General features: G+C 41.9%; 1 protein-coding gene across 1 annotated transcript; it reads left to right on the top strand.

Annotated features, from left to right (window-relative positions):
- The first annotated feature begins 207 nt into the window (after positions 1–207).
- Positions 208–17,168, top strand: FBXO9 (F-box protein 9). Its single transcript, XM_026034282.1, has 13 exons — positions 208–486; positions 3,212–3,289; positions 4,291–4,449; positions 5,794–5,851; positions 8,250–8,349; positions 9,463–9,593; positions 10,096–10,210; positions 10,882–11,000; positions 11,390–11,480; positions 12,436–12,531; positions 13,226–13,319; positions 14,093–14,247; positions 15,850–17,168. The coding sequence occupies exons 1-13, from the start codon at positions 484–486 to the stop codon at positions 15,956–15,958; spliced, it is 1,308 nt and encodes a 435-aa protein (XP_025890067.1). The 5' UTR covers positions 208–483; the 3' UTR covers positions 15,959–17,168.
- The last annotated feature ends 2,743 nt before the right edge of the window (positions 17,169–19,911 follow it).

The raw sequence follows: 19,911 nt of genomic DNA, 5'->3' as shown, positions 1-19,911 counted from the left end.
CACCCCCTCTAACCCCCTCGCTGCCGCCCACGCAAATGGCGGCAGCGCCCCGCCCGCCGGCTTTTAAAGGGCCCGACCACGTGACGCAGGCGTACGAATGCGGACAGCGCAGAGCCCCTGGCGGGACTACAACTCCCAGTAGGCACCGCTCCCTCGGCGGCTCTCATTGGCCCGGGGGAGCGCCGCGGTGCGTGCCGGGAGGCGTAGTCCGCGCGGCCGGCGGCCGGCAGCGGCCCGTGCGTGAGGCGGCGCTCTGCCCTCGCCGGGTTCGCCTGGCCGCGTCTCTCGGCGGCTGCCGCCCCGCCGGCCCCTCACTCACCGCCGCCAAGATGGCTGCCGTGCGCCGGGCCCGCAGTTTCGCGCGCTGCGTGGTGCGCTTCTCCGACCGAGAACTCTGCTAATTCCCCCCGCGGGGCCGAGGCACGGAGCGGGCGGGGGGCGGGGGCCCCCGGGACGGCGGCGGCGCCGCCGCGCGCGGCCAGCATGGTGAGCACGGCCGCGGGCCCGGCAGGAGGCGGCGGGCACCGGCGGGAGGAGGCCCGGGCGGCACCGGCTGACGGGCAGGGCCGCGGGGAGACGCCCCCGGGGGCGGGGGCGTTTTGGATGATAGATTTGGGGGTTTTCTTTTACTTTTTTTTTTTTTTTTTTCCTTCTCCCTGGGGAGGCACCTAGCTGCTTTCGGAGCAGCGAGATCGTTGTGTCATTACAGACGCGCTCGTCCGGCCTTTGCCTTTCCTCTCTGCATCCTTGCTGTTTTCGGGATGCAGGGGTGCTGTGGGCCCGGCACTCGGGTTAAACACGACGTGCYGTGAACTGTGGCAGTCAGACTCGGCCCGCGTTGGGTCTGCTCCTGGCTGCATTTCCAAGGGAAACGTAAGGATCCGCGATGAGAAACAGAGCATTCAAAGTTAGGCCTCTCGCACCATCCAGGAGCGCGCAGAACTCCTCAAACCACGATTAAAACTTTTGTTGAGCAGCGTTATCGCTTCTGCCGCGCAGAAAGCGCAGTAATTTCCTCTTTTCTTCCAAATCGGAGAAGAGCTTTAGCGTCGCCGCTCTGCTGCACTGCCCTTGCCCAGCGCTGCCCTGCGCAGCGGGTGACGGTCGCTTCAGAGCCGCTGCTGACCGCAGCCGGGAGGGCCGGCGGGAGCAGCGGCCCTGCCCGCTGCTGAACCGTAGGCCCTGGTCTGTGAGAGCAGGCGAGCCCTGCGCCTGGCCAACGATCTGCAGAGCCTTGCACGCAGATCGGAGCAGGCCCGCTCGCTGCTCTTTGTAGGTCAGAGTCCAACTCGGATGTTGGCTGTTTCCATTTTGCCATCCTGCAGCTCGGKTCGGTGCCTCTTTCACAGGGTAGCTGTTTGCACTGCTCAGTGTATACTGATACAATTCATAGCTGATTTGGAGGAAGGCCAGCAGCATAAACGGGTTGTACTGGTTTCAGTACAGGATTTTGTAACCTTCAGAACCTGTAACTATTTTTTTTTCCCCCCCTCCAAACATGGGGAGGAAATCCACGTTTACAAACCGCAGCCCATGTGGATGCAGTCTCTCGAGCTGTTGGATGGCTGGTACTTCAGCACTACCCCAGGATTACTTGGTTATCCAARCAGGTTGTTAAAACAGATCAGTTTTCCAGTTCCAGTTGGTTGTGCAGCAGGAATGTGAAAGGGCGGCTGGCCTGGTAAGTGGAGAGGGATTGCTTGTGTTGCCACTGACGCCAGAAAAAAAGCTCCTGATAGGAATGAATGACATTTTGGAAGTGCTTGGGACAGTGCAGGACCATTTGTGACTCAGAAGTAAAGATACAGAAATGAGGGGAGGAAATCGAGGCTCTGGAGAAGGTTGCTGAAACAGTCAGGTTTTAAACACTGGGGCTCAGACAGCTTCATAAGCTTTTAAATATTTTTAGACCTACTTTACTCTTAAATTTATTCACAAACTTAATGGATTAAGGGTTTTAATGGGAGTGCCCTTATGTCCAGGAAGATAGTGTGTTGATTTGGACTAATAAGTTACTTTATTAGTCTCTGCATTTTACAGATAAGAGTCTTTTTTTTTTTTTCTTTTCTGTGCAGACTGACAGCTGTCTGGACATGAACCAGCTGCAAAGCAGAAACCTTTCGTGTGTGCACTTTGCTCAGCAGAGAGGCCTGGTTCAGAGGTGGCTTGTCCCTCTGCCCATCCTGCCTCGATGCAGCTAAAATGCTTCAGTCATTGGGCTGCTCTAACTCACACAGCACTGATGCTTTAGCTTGATGCTGCAATTTTCAGCTGGTGTAAAATGCTCTAACTCTCCTGGGTACAAGTGCAAGGGTGTTTTGATCTCTGCACTTCGGTTGTGCAGGAGGCTGGAGTATTATATCAGGGAGCGGGACGTGGCTGGAGGTCACCAGCTCCACRTGCAGTAGCCCAGAGGGACAAACACCTCCTGGCACAACCCTGTTAACCTCACTGCCCAATATGTTTTTGCAGAATTAGAAATGTGAAGTTAACGTGGAATAGTTGAAAAACTGGGATGCTTCAGCTACAGGAAGAGCTTCAAAACGAGTGTCTTAGTCTTTTTTGATATTTTTAATGTTTTTTTTTTCCTTCTGGCTTCTTGCCACTGTTCTCCTTGCTTGTCACTTATACCCCAAATTAATCTTCCTCTATTTTCATATGTATTTCATACTACTTCAGTGCACTTTGGAGTGAGAAGGCTCCTTATGAAGCAGGACAAAGGGGCTTGATTTTTTTACTCTTTTGTTACTACTCTTTTTACAGTTCTATTCTTAAAGTAGCTGTCTTAATTTCCATGCAGGGCCCTGCTAAATTTAGTTTAAGAGTTTAAGGTGTTGCTGTTGAACCTGTCTCACAGCAGTATTTGTGAAGAAAAACACCTGTTAAGCACTCGTGGTAGCTTTTTATTTATTTATCTGTTCACAATAAGATCTCTTCAATTATAGTTTAACGCGTAGATTTTTAAGGTTGCCTATAATTGCCTGTATTTTTCATAAAGTAGCCATTAAGTAATAATAGCTTTTCTGAGTTAATTAGAGTAAGTAAATAGTTCTTTCAGTGTCCATTTTATCTTTTTGATCAGTGGAGGAGATGGGTAGTGTGGGGAAGGGGGGAGCTTGAATGTTTCTAGCGAGTGTCCGTGAGCCTTGGGCTCCGTGGAGGTGCTCAGGGACACGTGGAGACTCCGTAATTGTGGACTGCTCCCTTCTAGGCAGAAGCTGAAGAAGATTGTCACTCCGATCTGGTGAGGACCGATGACAATGAAGGACCTGGTGAAGCAAATCTGCAGGTGCATCTCGTGCTCATGTTTGCTTACAAGCACAGTGCTYTTATCATTTATACTCCCTTACTCAGGTTCATGTAGTTACCATGTCTGTGTTGAATTTACAAATAGTTGATTTGTTTGTTCCTCCATAAGTGAAATGGATGCGTTTTAAATTGTTTTCCAGGCATCAAATTCAATGTTCTGTTGTGTGTACAGATAAAAAGGAAGTGTGTGGCAGATTCTGAATTTCTTTGAAGAACTGTAGAAGTCAGACAGYAGTTTCTGTTTGGATCAAACTCCAGTTTAAATTGTCACTTTCTTCAGGAACACAAGGCTGATAAAAGCAGCCTGATACAACRGCATGTTTTCTTATGATACTAGTTTTCTGTTTACTGCTCTCCAGAAGTCTTCATTGAAAGAGACATTCAAAATGTAGCTTCAAAGATGCTCAGAAATGCCCAGGAAAAGTAATGAGTTGTCTTGTTTCTCAGAGCATAGTGTTTATTTTTAAAAGAGGAATTAATGTAAGGCTAGATTTGTTTACTGTGTAATACAGAAGACATCCTTAGTTATAAAGCTTCGTTAGCTTTACATACCAAGAGGTGGCTTTTCTAACTATTAGTAACAGCAACTAGGTGACTTTTTGATCAAGTTATTTCTAGGTAAACAAGAAGTACAAAAGCCATTTTCAGAAAGACTGATTTTTTAGGGAGTCTTACGTGATACTGTGGTACAAAAAAAATCTTCTCTTGGAACATTTCAGTTTCTCTTCTCTGGCCCAGATAAAGATATTTATCTTACTCATTAACATTAGGCAAATACTTATGCATGGATATTTTTTTTTAATTTGCTGTAAAACAGTTGCTGTTTGTCTAATTCTAAACTCACTGTAGCCACCTAAGACTTGGAAGCATAAAACATAATTTGAAACTCTCTGAAATTCTGTTTTTATTCTTTGTAATCTGTACTCAGAAAATCTGCTATCTGAATGTGACACTAATTCAGAGTTAATTGGATTTTTTCAGGCAGAGCTCCAGATGTTCAGAGCTCAGTGGATGTTTGAGCTTGCCCCAGGTGTGAGTTCTAGTGGGTTGGAAACTCTGCCATGCAAATCATCATCAAGAGGACCTGGAGTAAAATCTGTAGATACCAAAGGGAAACAGGAGCTAGCAAAAGAGGAAAAGGTATGAAAAAGTAATTTATAGATTTTGGTTTTTTTCCTTCTAGTATTGGAAGCTATGCCAAAAGTTAACTGTATTAAACCCACAGAAACTGGAATAGAGGTTGAGCCATTGTCCCCCATTAATTTCTTCCTTATAAGTTTCTGTACTTGGTTTTGCCTCATTCTCCCGGTCGACTTTCTGAAAGGTAAGAGGTGAGCAGCCTTTCTGAGGGGTTTTGCCCGTTTGTGTCAATCACCAGTTTCATATTGTTAGTAGAAATTCAGGCAGGGGGAGGAGAAGGAGCCTCTTGGACAGGCTGAAAATCAGTGGGCTGCAGGAGCTGAGGTTTCCTCCCCCAAGGTGGCTCAGGTAATAGGCAGGTAGTGATTACAGCAGTGCCACGGGAGCTGAGTTTGCTGAACCATGCTGAGGGCCTTTACTGCAGAGCAGTAAGGTGGCATTGCCCCTCATTAGTGAGTGTTGCACGTTATTAGCTCAAATCAGATCAGCTGATGAGATATCCACGTRCTTTTGTGTCTGTGTTAGACACAGCTGTACCTGGGAGTGGGTGGGCTAATGACTGGCCCCTTCTAGTTAAGCAGTAGAAAAGAATGTGGCGTCAGTTCAAAAGGTGTCAATACCTCCCCGACCTTCCTGCTTTTGGGTTTTCTCACATCAGTGTGACAAGGGAGAGGCTGAAGACTAGTTTTACCAAGTTTTGTATAGCTCTGTTTTCCTTCAGTGAACCAGGCTGAAGACAGCACGAATGCTGAAATGCTGCTTTGGCTTTGGCTTGGTACCCGCCTTCTCAGGTGAAGGAGGTGCAATTTCCTCCTCCTGTTATTGTTYAGTACTAACTTGGTGAATCAATTTCTTCTGTAAAATTTAAAATCTCCAAAGAAAAGGCTTAGGATAGACCTCCTTTATTTTTCCTTTTTTTGTCTTTTTGCTCTTTTCATCTCCTCAGTTCTTTCTGGTGTAGATAGTCTGTTTTTGCAGAGCTTTACAAAGCATTATCATACCTGCAAGTCCAGCTACTGCTAAGTTTTAAAGGGGTCAGACCCCTGAAGGGATTTAATTTATATAATGCTGTAAAATAGATTTTTAGTGGGAGTACCGTRATCCAGGATGAGATTTTTGGTAATTTTTTACAGCTCCAGCATAATGCCATGATTCAGTCTTGTGGAAATTCTTAAAAGTGCTGAAAAGAGGATGCACTGTTTGATTAGGAAATTCAGTTATAGCTTGTTGCATGCGAATTTGTCTTCACATTTTGTTGTGATAATTTTACTTTTTTCAAGTTAKCTGGTTTGCACAGGTATTTATAAGGACAGTAAGAAGTTCTCTCGTATGTTTTTTGTGCAGGCAAAAGAACTGTTCCTGAAGGCAGTGGAGCAAGAACAAAATGGGGCCCTTTATGAAGGTAATTTGGAAGTCTGCAATGAGCACCTTTATTACAGACAAATCTAACACTGATTTATGTACMAGTTCTTAAAAATAGTTCCCCTTGCTGTGCTGGGAAAAATACTGCAGCATGAACCCGTGAACTTAAACTGAAGACTAACAGTAATTCGAGACCTAGGCTGTGTAAATAAGAAAACAAACCTGATGTAAAAGTAACTGTCATATCACAGTTCTAACTTAATTCAAGGAAAATATTTCTAATTTCCAGACARAAAATAGAGGGGACATTTTGAAATCTAGAAACATTCACACTGGATTCAATTTACAGAAACACCAGATTACTTCTCCTTAACTAGCTAGTTATAGTCTTTGTTGCTTCTCTTTGAAATGAACCACTTCAGCCATCAACTGTTTTTTGATATATGAAGGTAGCTGCTCTAAGTTTTACTAATATGAAAGCTTCCATCGGGTGGTCTTGCTCTGTCAGGTTTGCCAAAATATTTAGATGCTCAGCTCACTTGTGTCTTTATATCCACCAACAAAAATAGGTATTCAGATTTTTCCTCCTCATACTTCACTTTCAGAGTATGTAGAGTAAGATACTCACCTGAACTCAAAGTCCTGGAGGTCGCRTGCAAAGATACTAAGTAATAAATAGGGAACCAGTTATTACACTGAGTAATAATGAACTCGGCCACCTCTTGGACAGAATATTTCCACTCCACCATGGGAACCTCCTTCCCTTTTTGGGGAATGCTCTGTATTGTTCCATATGACAAATCAGCTGTGAAAGTTGTGAGTTGGTGATATGATAGTCACTTTTCCCATTTTCAATTCATTGTATATTTTTACATGGCAAAATTACTTCAGGCAAAAGTATATTTTACATTACATATTAAATGCTTGGTTAAATGTTAGGTCGGGATTATTTTTGTTTTTAAAAAAGGCCTTAGAACTAAATGGAGCCCAGCATTTAAGAAATTCTGCAGTGCCTTGTGAGAGTTTGTTTGTACCAACAGCATACAGGGACATTTTCACAAAAAAGCCAGGAGAAGCAGACTGGAAGGCAGACTATTTCAGCGTTGTGCATATAAAAAGCCACCCCGATTTTTATACGTCTGAGTGCAGTCCTTGAAGACTAGGTGCAACAGCAGATGAGTAGTAGCACCTGTGAGAGGTTTGCACTCACACAGGCCTGCAGACACCTGGCCTCCGTGGTGAATACGTTCTTTGTGAGCTGGTTTTGATTTGAGGGTTAAGGAAACAAAATGCTGCTACTCATATACCCCTGTGAGAGACAACATCCTACACTAGGCACAGATAACTTGCTGGGTAGATGTTGGGCCGTCTGGTTTAAACAGTTTTTAGCTGCTGACTGGGGCCAGTTCACCCAAATCCAAGTGACCTTTCAGCCTCCTTCTGCAGTCTGCTGATACCCAGAGTTTGTGAGACAGTTACGTGAAGCATCCTGTTCACACTGRAGTACAGTACAGGCCCGGCTGCTGCGTTAACTGCTGAAGTTGGGAATGATCTGCTTAGCTGAGGTTGCTGCTCTTCCTCATCCTCACCCGCCAAACAATTAACAGCTCTTTCCTAGAGGCTGTTTTTCCTGGTTCTATTTGTTTTGCTTTTGTTTTGTATTTTCACTGCTTTGTTTGTAGCATCTTTGGAGTATTAAGGGCAGGCTTACTTTCCCTGACTCCTGCAAGGAGAAACCCTGTCAGTTAATCCTCACGGTTGTTTGCTGTGCAGCCTGCTGGAAAGCCCCTCTCCTCCCATACTCAGTGCTGGAGTGACTGGCTCCGGTGCTTCCTGTAGCTTCTGTGGTTTTGTCACAGCTAAATTTATTCACTCTGTTGAGGTTTCAAAGAAGAGCAACAGTTCATGTGCTCTTTTGCAGTTTTACAATGAGATGCATGTTTGAGTTATTGTCTGTATTGGGTACTGCAGAATTAAGGTATACCTACATTACCTACCTACATTCAAACTCTTTCTTTTTTCCCCACATTCCTTGTAGTTATTTATGACCACAGTGACTAAAATCTTTTCTCTTTTTTTTTGAAAATTATTCGAGTATTGAGCGGCAAACAAAACCAGAACTTTATAATGTTTTAGTATAAACCTTTGCACTGTATATTTGAAGTGATTAAGTTAGAACTGTAAAAGCTGATACATATCTGAGGCAGGCTTTAATTTTGCAAGTGTATTCATTTTGCCTGTTTTCTGTACTGAATTTAAACCTTTATTCTAATCTGTAAAGATTATTAACAGGAATTTCTAGGCAAAGGTATTTTCCACCTTTTCGGTGGTTTTAGCAAGCCAGAATGCTATAGCTGCCCATCCCTCTGGAAGAAGCTTTGCTTTGATGAACTACCGTAGACATTAGACWTGTTTAAACATCAAACCTTTCATTTCAGCCATCAAGTTTTATCGTCTAGCCATGCAGCTTGTTCCTGACATAGAGTTTAAGATCACCTATACACGTTCCCCAGATAGTGAAGGAGTTGGAAAGAGGTGGTAAGTGAGAAGAGATGTGCTAACTGAGGGCACAGAAGTACTGAAATATGCAGTTTTGTTCCTAATGCACAAGTGCTATATTCTAATACACACTTATAAGTCTCTGAGCTTTTCTAAATGCATTTCAATAGAAATCTTCATAGAACGTTACACAGATGCATTAATGATCTAGGGAAGATATTTCTATGCTGTAGTTTAAATAAGATAAAACACTGTTTTGGGGCAAGTTAAGTAGAAAAGAAATTATATTTAATAACATRCATCAGCCACATTATTTAGCTTCTGATTTTCAGTTTTATGAATTATGCATAACAGAAACATCTACATAATTGTATTTATTAATGAGAAGGATGAATTACTGAAAGTTTGGTAGCCTGAAATAAGCATAGCTCTAAAGCAAGGCACTATAGTGCAGTTCTGCTGACTGACACAGACAAATAGGAAATTAGGTTTCTAAAATGGGAAATTAAAAAGAAAGCAGAGCATCGAGTCTCCTGTGCTATTGCTAACTCTCTTCTTGCCCCAGAGCAGTGCAGCTTCATTGCAGCAGTGGTTTAATACAAAAGAGATGAACTAAGTTTTCACTATTGACATCTGTTATTTTAGTATTTGAGTGCATTGCTGGCATGACATTTTCACTGTATGTTTGTGCTCTAGCTGTGCTGGGTTGCACAGTACAGTCGTGTAAAATTCTTGATATTGTTAGCATTATTTTCTGAGCAGCAATGGATGTTTTTTGTTTTGCCATCTAGTTCACTCTTTTTTTTATTTAATCTGATGATTTATAGTTGTTTTCAGATCTTGAGCTGTCACAGGAATTGCAAAAATATGTTGTCATCAAAAACGGTGAACTGCAAAGTCCAGAAAGAAACTACCTAGATTGAAATTAAATGGAGAAATACATATTACCTGATGTATTGCAGCAAAATGAACCACATAGAATTAATTAATCAAGTTGTTTTGTGATTTTTTTATTGTGTGATAGTGAGATTGATTTTAAAAGAAATTATATCAAATGAAGGGAAAGAGAGCAAATTGAAGCCTATATAAGAGCATATATGGCTATGTCTTGTCCAACATYGAGGTGCTGATACAGTGTTTTGCTTTCTATAGTGCTGAGGACAGCGAAGACGACGGCCAGATGGCCGATCTCTTGACAGATTTCCAGCAGCAGTTGACACTTCAGGAATCCTCTGTCAAACTTTGCCAGCCCGAGCTTGATGTCAGYCAGACCCATATCTCAGGTAGGACATAAGGTTGGAAGAAGAATTTTTTGAGATGCTAAAACATTCATCTCCTTAATTCCAAAGCTATAGTCCATGCTCTCCATTCTGAAGTCCATACACAATATGCCTTTCTAGTATAGTATATATCCAAGTCTTCAAAGATGGATGTAAAGAACAAAACATCACCASTCAGCTAAACAGGTTGTCTGTTTCGCACAGAAAGAATATGTATATAAAAAAAGGTATTTCCTAAATTCCCAATCTTACGAACTCTGTGCCCTAGGAATGGGAACTTTACTTTTAGAATKTCTTACCATAATGCACTTTGAACTCTTGATTGTTGTTCTTTCCTTATGTGACTTTCTGTAATACATAGTRTTTTTTTAATGAAAAATAATCCTCTTTAGTATGTTCCCTGGTATCTGACAGAGATGTACAAAAGTAGGATTTCCTGTGGAAATATGGATAAGTTACTGGTTTACATGTTAGTGTCTAATGTGGAGTTCTTTTCTGCTTGCAGTGTTGCCTCTGGAAGTCCTCATGTACATTTTCCGATGGGTGGTTTCCAGTGACTTGGACTTGAGATCATTAGAGCAGTTATCTCTTGTTTGTCGAGGATTTTACATYTGTGCAAGGTATTACGGAAAAGTTATCTAGAGTGAACTTTTTTTGCTTTAAGGAAAGAAAGAAGAGCTGTTTTTCAGCTGAATCCATGATTTCTAGTAAACAACATATAGAGGATGATGGTATGATGGTAACTCCCTGGTGCAAAATTACGTCTATTGAGAATACTGGGAAATTTGGAATACTTCCCCACCCCACCCCAGGCTGTTAAATCCTACGTATGGAACTACATCCTGCTTCCTCTTCCCATGAGAGTTTCCATGTTATATTCTTACCAGCACTGACTAGCTCTTGAGTGTGATAGTAATTGGTATATTAGGTAGAGGACCTAATCTCTGTAAGAAAAAATGCTTCTGTATCTTGTTTGAAAATGAGGSTTGCAGGGTCTCCAGAACAGTACATCTGCTGTGTTATCATTATCACACGGTCAAATAGAATACAGCCAAGTGGTCACAGTGTTGTTTTATTGCACTTACCTGAAATTGTCTTGTCTTGCATTCCACTGGCAGGAGGAAATAGCTTTCAGATTCTCAGGGTTAAGTGAACCAGTTAGTGATTTAAATTATGAGTTATCCTTGTTCAAGAAAATTTCTTCCAGTTGCCTCCAACACAAATGTTGCAGTGAGTTACTTTGACACAAATACTAAGCAAGCTTGTTTTGTTTTTCTTATTTTCGTTATAGAGATCCTGAAATCTGGCATCAAGTTTGTTTGAAAATATGGGGCAGGAGCTGCAATAAACTTGTTCCATACACCTCTTGGAGGGAAATGTTTTTAGAGAGGCCTCGTGTTCGATTTGATGGTGAGGAGTCTCTTGGAAACAGATTCTTATTTTTATTGCACATAATTATTAACCAAACAAAGAAAAATGACAGGTTTGGTATTTATGCTGTTTTTTAGACCTAATCTGAATTTATTTGGGCTTTTGACGCTGTGGGGTATCTATAAAGGCTGCAGGGGTCCAAAGGGTGCAAGGGACCAAAATCAAAACTTCCTTGTGTTGAAGTAACAAAAGTAAACTGAAAAGTTGTGGGTTGTTGTTATTGTTTTGTTTTTTCTTGTTGTTTTGGTCTGGTCTTGATTTTTTGTTTGTGTTTGGTTGTTTTCTTTGGTTTCTTTTTTTTTGTTTGTTTGTTTGTTCTTGTTTTGTTTTTTTCTTATCCTTCATCTTTATTTCTTCCTTTCTTGCAGGTGTATACATCAGCAAGACAACATATATACGTCAAGGAGAACAATCTCTTGATGGTTTCTATAGGGCATGGCACCAAGTGGAATATTACAGGTAGAACTGTAGTGCAATGAGTGAGTGAAATGTTTCTCTCTCTAAGTATGTTGAAATCCAGCCCTTGATATCACAAACATTGATTATTCTGTAAAACTCAGTGGGGACATTACTGTGTGTAACACTATGTATGTATTGCTGAGAGAAGGTTAGGTTGTGGCAGAGTTGCTAGAGCTCAAACATATTTGCTCCTCAGTTACACTTTCCCATGTAGATGAAGTTTAAATAGTAACAGCAGTAACACTTATTCCCAGGTTTCTTCTCCTTCCCCAAGTAATTTGCATTCTGATATAACAGTTGTTTTCAGCAGAGGAAAAAAAGTGATTGAACAAGGACTGTCTTTAAACTTACTTGTATCCATCCATAAGTCTAAAGGCTGGGATCTCTGGCATTGCTCTGAATATGGAATTGCTCTAAATACCATTTGTTTCTGCGGCCTGTTTTTCTTGCCATTCTTCATCCTGCTGTTCACAAAGTACATTGTTTATTCTGATGACCCTTTTGTGGCTGGAAAGTGTTAATAGAAGTCATTGACTCTTTTGGCTATGCATACAGTCTTTAAAGCACTAAGATAGTATCTGAGTATTATAACAATGATTGAAATTTCRAACCTGAATGAAGTCCATAAAGTGTTGTCCATTCTTCATTAATGTTGTAATTAAGATTTTATTACGTTACTCTCAGTTGATGCTGGGAATAGAGAAACTTATTAGAGGTCAGTTTTGATTCCTGAGCTGGCTTCTTGCTTAAATCAAAGTTGACAAAACTCCTGAATTTCAGTCCTATTGCATAAGCCTGATGATCTTTTAATCCTTAAAACTGCTTTGATTTCTTATCCCTTCCTGGACTTTACTGTGTTTTCTGAATCTGTTTTCAGAATCTGAACTTTACCTGCAGTGATTCCAAAGAAATACATTTTTTTCTACATATATATTGTGTAATTATATTTCTGCAGGTATTTGAGATTCTTTCCAGATGGCCAAGTTATGATGCTAACAACTCCTGAAGATCCTCAGTCTATTGTTCCTCGCTTGAGGACTAAAAATACAAGGTTATTGAAATAATATTTGTTTATACAGTTATCTTTTCTCTGCTTACTTTTATTTAGGATTTTTTATTTGTAGTTTGACTGGGCTTCCTTACCTGGGCTTAGCAAAAAAAAAAAAAAAAAAAGCACATTGTTTTTATTTAAGGTCCTGGCATGTAATGAGATTTGTTTTACAGGTTCTATGCTAGGATAGTGTCTAGGTAGACTTTTACAGGAGGTAGATGGAAGAATACAATACCTATTGGCTATTGTGGTTTTGAATGCTCTGAAGTGTAGGATTTCAGTATTGACTCTTCTTTACGTTTCCTTGTCCATGAAAAGGAAAGTGGAACCATTAAGGGGACCTAACTGAACTGCTCAGTTTCTCTTTGAGGTTTGCACAGCTTGTTAATGATCTTGTAGAAGATTGTTTGCAACTTCTGAATAGGTTTGAGCTGTTCATTAATAATCATCAATAAGATGGAGAGAACCAGCTAGTTCATCTTACTATGACAGTTATAGCAACAGTCTTTCAAAAAGTCTTTGTCACTTCTTAGCATCAGTCAGCCTGGTACTCTGCCAAATGCAAATAAAAATTAGTTTCCTTGAGTAAGAGATGTACTTTTCCTTTTATTCCTCTTATTTGGAGTATCAGTATCTGGCTCTTTGAGACGGGGAGTATTCTTATGTCCCTGACACTGTGCTCTTAATCTTCCAGAACCGATGCAATCTTGCTTGGCCATTACCGCCTTTCCCAGGAAACGGACAATCAAACCAAAGTATTTGCTGTAATAATGAAGAAAAAGGAAGAGGTAGGTGCCAAAATAGAGCAGAGGAAAATAGTTTAATGAGAAAGGGCTTTTTTAATTAAGACTTTTCTCAGAATGTCTTTTTTTAAGGCACCTGGAGATTTGCCTTACATCAGAGGATTAAAAATAAATTTCATGTTTAAAATGTAATATTCACAAACTGACTTAAAAATCAATACATAAATAAGGAGGACAGTTAATCTTAAACTTTTTTTTCCAAAACTGTCATAGTCTGTAGGAAGAGTAATAGTCTGTAGGAAGACAGAAAAATGCTTGGTTCCCATCTGAGCAACAGTTCTTTCCCTGCACATACCAATAGGCATTAGATCATTTGTTTAATTTTTTTTTAGTCCTCTAAATATGAAAGGGCATTACATGTTCCAGGAGGATACTGGGAGCACTAGAATTAACCCAGATGCCCCAGGACTGGTGAAGAGGTCTTTATCTGAGATCACCTTTTGAGTATGTACAGTTAGGCTACACAGTGTTAAGTAGAACTTGAGCTGTATTCATGACCATGGATAACCCAGTCAGCTTATTTTCCTCAACAAATGTCCTGATTAACCAGGTGTCTGTCAAGAGAAAGTAGGTACAAGTGCAGATGTGGGTGTCCTGTACCAACATCTTACTTTGTAATAACTCCTTCCCCAATTAAAGCCTAAATCGAGGTGTTTCCAAGCAATACCCAAACTTATCATTTGTCTTAACAGCTTCGGGATAAGTAGTTGAATGACACATTCTTTATAGGTCACAAAATTTCTGTTTTCTTTGTCCAGAAACCAATTGACTACCACAAATACAGGTATTTCCGCCGTGTTCCTGTACAAGAAACAGACCACAGTTTTCATGTAGGACTGCAGTTGTGCTCCAGTGGGCGCCAGAGATTCAACAAGCTTGTTTGGATACATCATTCTTGCCACATAACTTACAAGTAAGTTAATAGAGAATAAGATCCAAGAAGGCTATTTGATTCTAGAAACATGGACAGCATTRATTTTGTTCAGTTTTAAATGGAGAAAGATGTAAATGTGCAAAACCTCTGAGGTTTTAAGAAGTACCTTGAAAAAATAACTGTTTCTGGTTTGATATATTGATATATAATCAATTTTTTTCCAAGGTTTCAGTGATTTTTGTGATGGTGTTGAAATTGTCATTATTAGAACTACAACATTTAGGTATCTAAGAGATTTATGAGCACTACATAAATAATTTCAGGACTGGATTGAGGCTGAAAGACTTGCTGCTAGTACAGAGGGGTGCAAAACAAGCATTCATTCAGTCTGTTTTGTTTCCTCTGCAAAAGTGCAAGCTAGAAATGCTAGAGAGAGAGAGACAGAGAGACAGAGACCACTGTGGAGCTCTGCACACATTCTGTGTGTAATGACTCTGACAAACCATGGCCCCGGGGCAAAAGGGCACGACTGGCTCTTCTCCTCATGGCCCTGCGAAGAGCCGTGGCCCTTGCTCTTGCTCCTGGCACTCTGGGCTCTGGCAAACTGGCCAGCCAGATCTGTGACAGGCAGTTAGGGGGAATTAGGTCTGGTCTTCCAGTCTTCTTAACTTTTCTGCTCGGTCTTTTTCTAGAATCAAAGCTCAAATATTGAGCTGTAAGTATATCACAGAATCAAGAATGGTTGAGTTTGGAAGGGACCTCTAAAGATTGTCTAGTCTACCCACCCTGCCCAAGCAGGGATGAATCTTATCTACTGACCCTTTAGAGTACAGGTGGCTTTCATAAGCAGAAGATTTCTTKACTGTKAGGGTGACAGAGCCCTGGAACAGGCTGCCCAGGAAGGTTGTGGAGTCTCCTTCTCTGGAGGTCTTCAAAACCCTCCTGGATGCCACCCTGTGCTCTGCGCTCTAGCTGTCCCTGCTTGACTAGATGATCTCTAGAGGTCCCTTCCAACCTTAACCGTTCTGTGATTCTGTGACTGTGCCTTTTATAAAAACAAATATTTTCACACCTAACTTACAAAGTAGTTGCGGCCATATCAAGGATTCTTCTCAGCATGAAGTTTCTGCACTAGGCAGGTTCTACTTAACCTCTCAGTGCAGCCTGTCCTTTAGAAACCAGAATAAAGGTGAGCAGCAAACGCAGCTTGGAGACACCTGCACTTTGTCATTGACGTCCAGAAATGCTTGGACGTGGCTGTTGGCCTGGTAAACACATGGACAACTTCCAGCTGTCATCCTGGATGCTGAAGCCCATGATTCTAGATAAAACAAAGGAGATTCTAATGTTATTCATATAGTGACATGAGCAACATTCCGTGTTGTTCCACATGTTGGAGCTAATAGGAATTAAGGCCGAAAGTGGTTCCTCTATTATTAAAGTACAAGTATATTCAGCATAGTGGGAGCTAGACAACATTTAGGTGCTTTCAGAGTCGAGTGATATGCAAGATTCCTCTTTCGCTTCAGTGTACACATTTTACTGTAGAATGTGATTATCTAGATTAAACAATCTAGAAGGATTTAAATATCAACTTATGTCTGACCCAACTCTTACTACCGTGTTACCTGTTCTTCGTAGATCGACGGGCGAAACAGCAGTGACCACTTTTGACATTGACAAGATGTACACGCCCTTGTTCTTTGCACGAGTGAAGAGTTTTACTGCGTTTTCAGAAAAGCCGCTCTAAGAAACACCTTGTCCTCTCACAGGTCTTGCATGAATAAAAGGTTGTAGCAAACGAGCACTTAAGTTATGAATGTGTATATATTTGGAACATTTTAAAATTGGGGGATCTTGGGGGGAAGGCCATGTGTTCTATTTGATTAGGAGTGGCTGGAGATGAAGCTTATGAGTATTAATCATCTTTTCTTTGTGACTAGACTTTGATAATAAAGTTCTTATTTTATTTTTTAAACAGATTTTATAAATCAGTCTGCCTAAAATGCGAGTCTTCATCTGCCTGGGCACCTTAATGGTGTGTCCAAAGGAGCCGTCATAGGAAAATCTCATTGTCCATGGGACATTGTGCACATGCACTCTGGTGAAGGCTCGAAATGTGAAGGGGAGAAACTTGTCTTGTATCTGTTAAACCGTGTTACATACGAGAACTTCAAATAAATGTTTAATTTATTTTGTTTGCCTTTAAGATCTGGCATTATGTCAACATGAAACTTAAGAAAAAACAATCAAAAGGCAGGCACAGGAGAAGTATAAATTTAACCGCAAAGGTGYGTGACCACCAACACAGTGCTGCCARTTGGTCATGAATGAGATCTGGTCTGGACACAAGTTCAGGGGAGGGTGCCTTGGGGAGGGAGTTATTCTCGTGTCCCATAGTGGAACTGGCCGAGCACGTGGCACTGCTTGGGAAGTGGCTCAGTGGTCATAGGAGCTGTGGGATGTGCACTAGTTATGAAGTGATAGCATTAGTAAGAAGAGCAGGGCTCACCTGGACACATTTGTAATGTAATATAACCCTTCATCTAACCTCGCTCCAGATGCTGTAAATCCTCTGGGCATTTGTTTCACTAAGATAAATTTTGAGGCTGCTGTAGATGTTCGGGTGCTGCGTACTGCTAACCATGAAGTGTACCCTGAGGTTTATTGCAGGCCCTGTGTGCTGCTTCTCCTGCATATATCGCTTGGGGGTGTAGTGCAGACACTGTAATGCCGCTTACTCTATATGTATCTTGGATTCTGAAAGAACTGAGCTTGCTAGTGTAATGTTTTTAAAGGCATTTTGTGTAATCTTTTCCTTTGAACATCTCATTTTAAAATACTGACCTGGACTAGAGGACTGATGCGTGAAAGAACTGTTGAAAGAACTATACTTGTTCCGTAATTTATAAAGTGTATCTTTGCAAGGAGCTACACAAAAATATTAATAAACCATGACTTTGAACACGCAATCCTTTGCATTTTCTTATTTTGCCAAGAAATCCTTACTTTCATACAGTAAAATAAGATTCTAAATATGGATGTGTGTGCCTGCAACTTCTTCCTTATCCTTACTAGTCTAGAAGGACTCTACCTACCACCCTCCCCATTCTGTCTTCAGGACTGCAGCTCCAGTTGCACTGCTACTGCATATAACAGAGCATTTAATAAGGAGGATATTACATTCTCATGACTGAAGAGGAAAATAGTTGCTTCAACAGTGGACTGCCATGTTTTCAGGAGAACCAATGAAGTATTGCCAAGTGTGTAGATGGAAAAAGATGTTGCTTCCTGCACTTAGGCTGAGGGTGGTGATTGAAGATCTGGTTCTGCGTGGTGAGAAACGTTAAAAGTTGATTTATGTGACAAGGATCCCCCCAAAAAATGGTAYGGATTAAGTGTGTTTAGGCGTGATTTTGTCCTTCAGTAACCAAGCTGGATATAGTGAAAACATCTTTCCAATTCAAAGCCCATTTCATACCAAGAAATACCCACATCATATGGGCTTTTATTTTTACCCGCCACCATCACGTGCATGCAGCATTCACACACATGGGGCCTAGGGGAAGCTAGCTGGTATCTTCTGCCTCCCAGGACTTCTGCACTAAGCTGAGTCACACAAATAATCCCTCTCCAAGAAGAAATTAGCACCAGTGGTGTGTGTGTGTGTGCTCGCGTGTGTGTGCACTCCTGGCCTGCATGTGGAGGGAGGAAGCAGGAACGTCATTTCATGTGGTGAGTGAAGGAACAGCTCCAGGTACCTTCTCACTTGCTAAGTTACTGACTCTATAGCCTTGAGACAAGCCAAGAGGACCAAAATGACCCAGTGTTTTCACAAGAGGAAATAAAAACTCAGAAGTTTGTCAAAAGTTTATCGCCAGCCTGGATTTTAAAATTAATGTTATATATGTTTCTAAGGAGTATAGGCAGAGAAAGGGCCATTTTTGTAATTTGATAGTGTAACTATCTAACTAGTGTAACTATCAAATTGGACTAGCTGCTTTCTTGCTCAGTTTACMTAATGGTAAATTCTTTGCCGTGAAACTACCTTGTCCAGAATTTAGCTCCTGAGACCTTAAAATGGTTTGTAGAACTGCTAGCCCTAGATAATGTTGGCTGGAGCACAGGAGCTGCGCCAAAACTGGAGTCATTTACTGCATTTGAAGACAATATTCCTGGATATTTCAGGTTTCATGGCCTTCCTGCCTTGGCAGCTACAGCTGTTTGGACATCTTTTGAAGATGCTGGTAGCACATAGATTAATTTAGTCTAAGGATGTTCTGTGAGAAATAGCTGGGCCTGAGGCAGAGCTGATTAAAAAAAAAAAAGCTGATGAATTCTATCAAATTAAATTAGTTCTTAATGTAGAAAAACAAGATGAACAGACTTAAAGAGAGGGGRRAAAAAAAAAAGGAAAAATACGTTATTTCTGAATGAGCAGATCTTCCCGTTAAAGAATGTATGCTATATGCGCATAGTGATTCCTACCTGTCTCCAGGCTAAATTTACACCCCCACTACATTTATTTTCATAAATTCTCTCTGTGTAATGATACAAGGTTGCTAAAATAGCTAGAAAAGAAATTATGCTCGGTTTAATTGGTAGAATTTGCTTTCAGGGACAGAGGGGGCAAAGCAATTTGYGTGTTGRATTTTCTTTTTTCCTCAGAAATARCGCCATCCCTTCAGCTCCTTGCAGCCTGGTAGCTTAACAGCAGCTTTGGGCTGCGGCTTCCCCATCTGCAGGGTTCGGAGCTGCAGCGTGAGGGAGGCTCTGCTGTCTCTAGGTGGCAGGACACTGCCTGAAATTTTCTATTGTGCTGTGWATGTGTATTTGATGCGTTTATTTTTCCCCAACAACTCCTTTAAAAGCTGGGAAATGCTGTCATTGGCCCTAAGCACTAGGCCAGGCAGACATGCGTTTTTTTTGTTTTTCATAGAATCACAGAATCGTTAAGGTTGGAAGGGACCTCACCCCTGCTCACGCAGGGTCACCCAGAACACGGGGCACAGGGCTGCATCCAAGCGGGTTTTGAAGATCCCCAAAGAAGGAGACTCCACAACCTCTCTGGGCAACTGTCACCCTCACTGTCAAGAAGTGTTTCCTTAAGTTCCTGTGGAACTTTTGGTGCTTCAGTTTGTGGCCATTTCCTCTAGTCCTATCGCTGGCCACCACTGAAAAGAGGCCGCCCCCTCCTCCTCACTGCCTCCCTTGAGGTATTTATACACRCTGATCAGGTCCCCCCTCAGCCTCCTCTTCTCCAGGCTGAACAGACCCAGCTCCCTCAGCCTTTGCTCATAGGGCAGATGTTCCAGGCCCCTGATCATCCTGGTAGCCCTGCGCTGGACTCTCTCCAGCAGCTCCACATCCCTCTTGTACTGGGGAGCCCAGAACTGGACACAGTACTGCAGATGTGGCCTCACCAGGGCTGTGAATGGGGGAACGATCCCCTCTCAACTTGCTGGAGACGCTTTTCTTAATGCACCCCAGGATCCCATTGGCCTTCTTGGCCACGAGGGCACACTGCTGTCTCATGGGCAGCTTGTCCTCCACCATGATACCCACATCCTTTTTTGCAGAGCTGCTCTCCAGAGGGTCAGTCCCCAGCCTTTACTGGTGTCTGGGGTTATTCCTCCCCAAGTGCAGGACCCTGCACTTGCCCTTTTTTTCCTCACATTAGATAGTTGTCCCTATCTAATGAAC

This window comes from Nothoprocta perdicaria, unplaced genomic scaffold (genome assembly GCF_003342845.1).
Source record: "Nothoprocta perdicaria isolate Ctin4 unplaced genomic scaffold, notPer1 scaffold_141, whole genome shotgun sequence".
Taxonomy (NCBI): Eukaryota; Metazoa; Chordata; class Aves; order Tinamiformes; family Tinamidae; genus Nothoprocta; species Nothoprocta perdicaria.
Note: the sequence above shows the minus strand (reverse complement) of the source record. Positions and strands in the feature narration are given on the sequence as shown.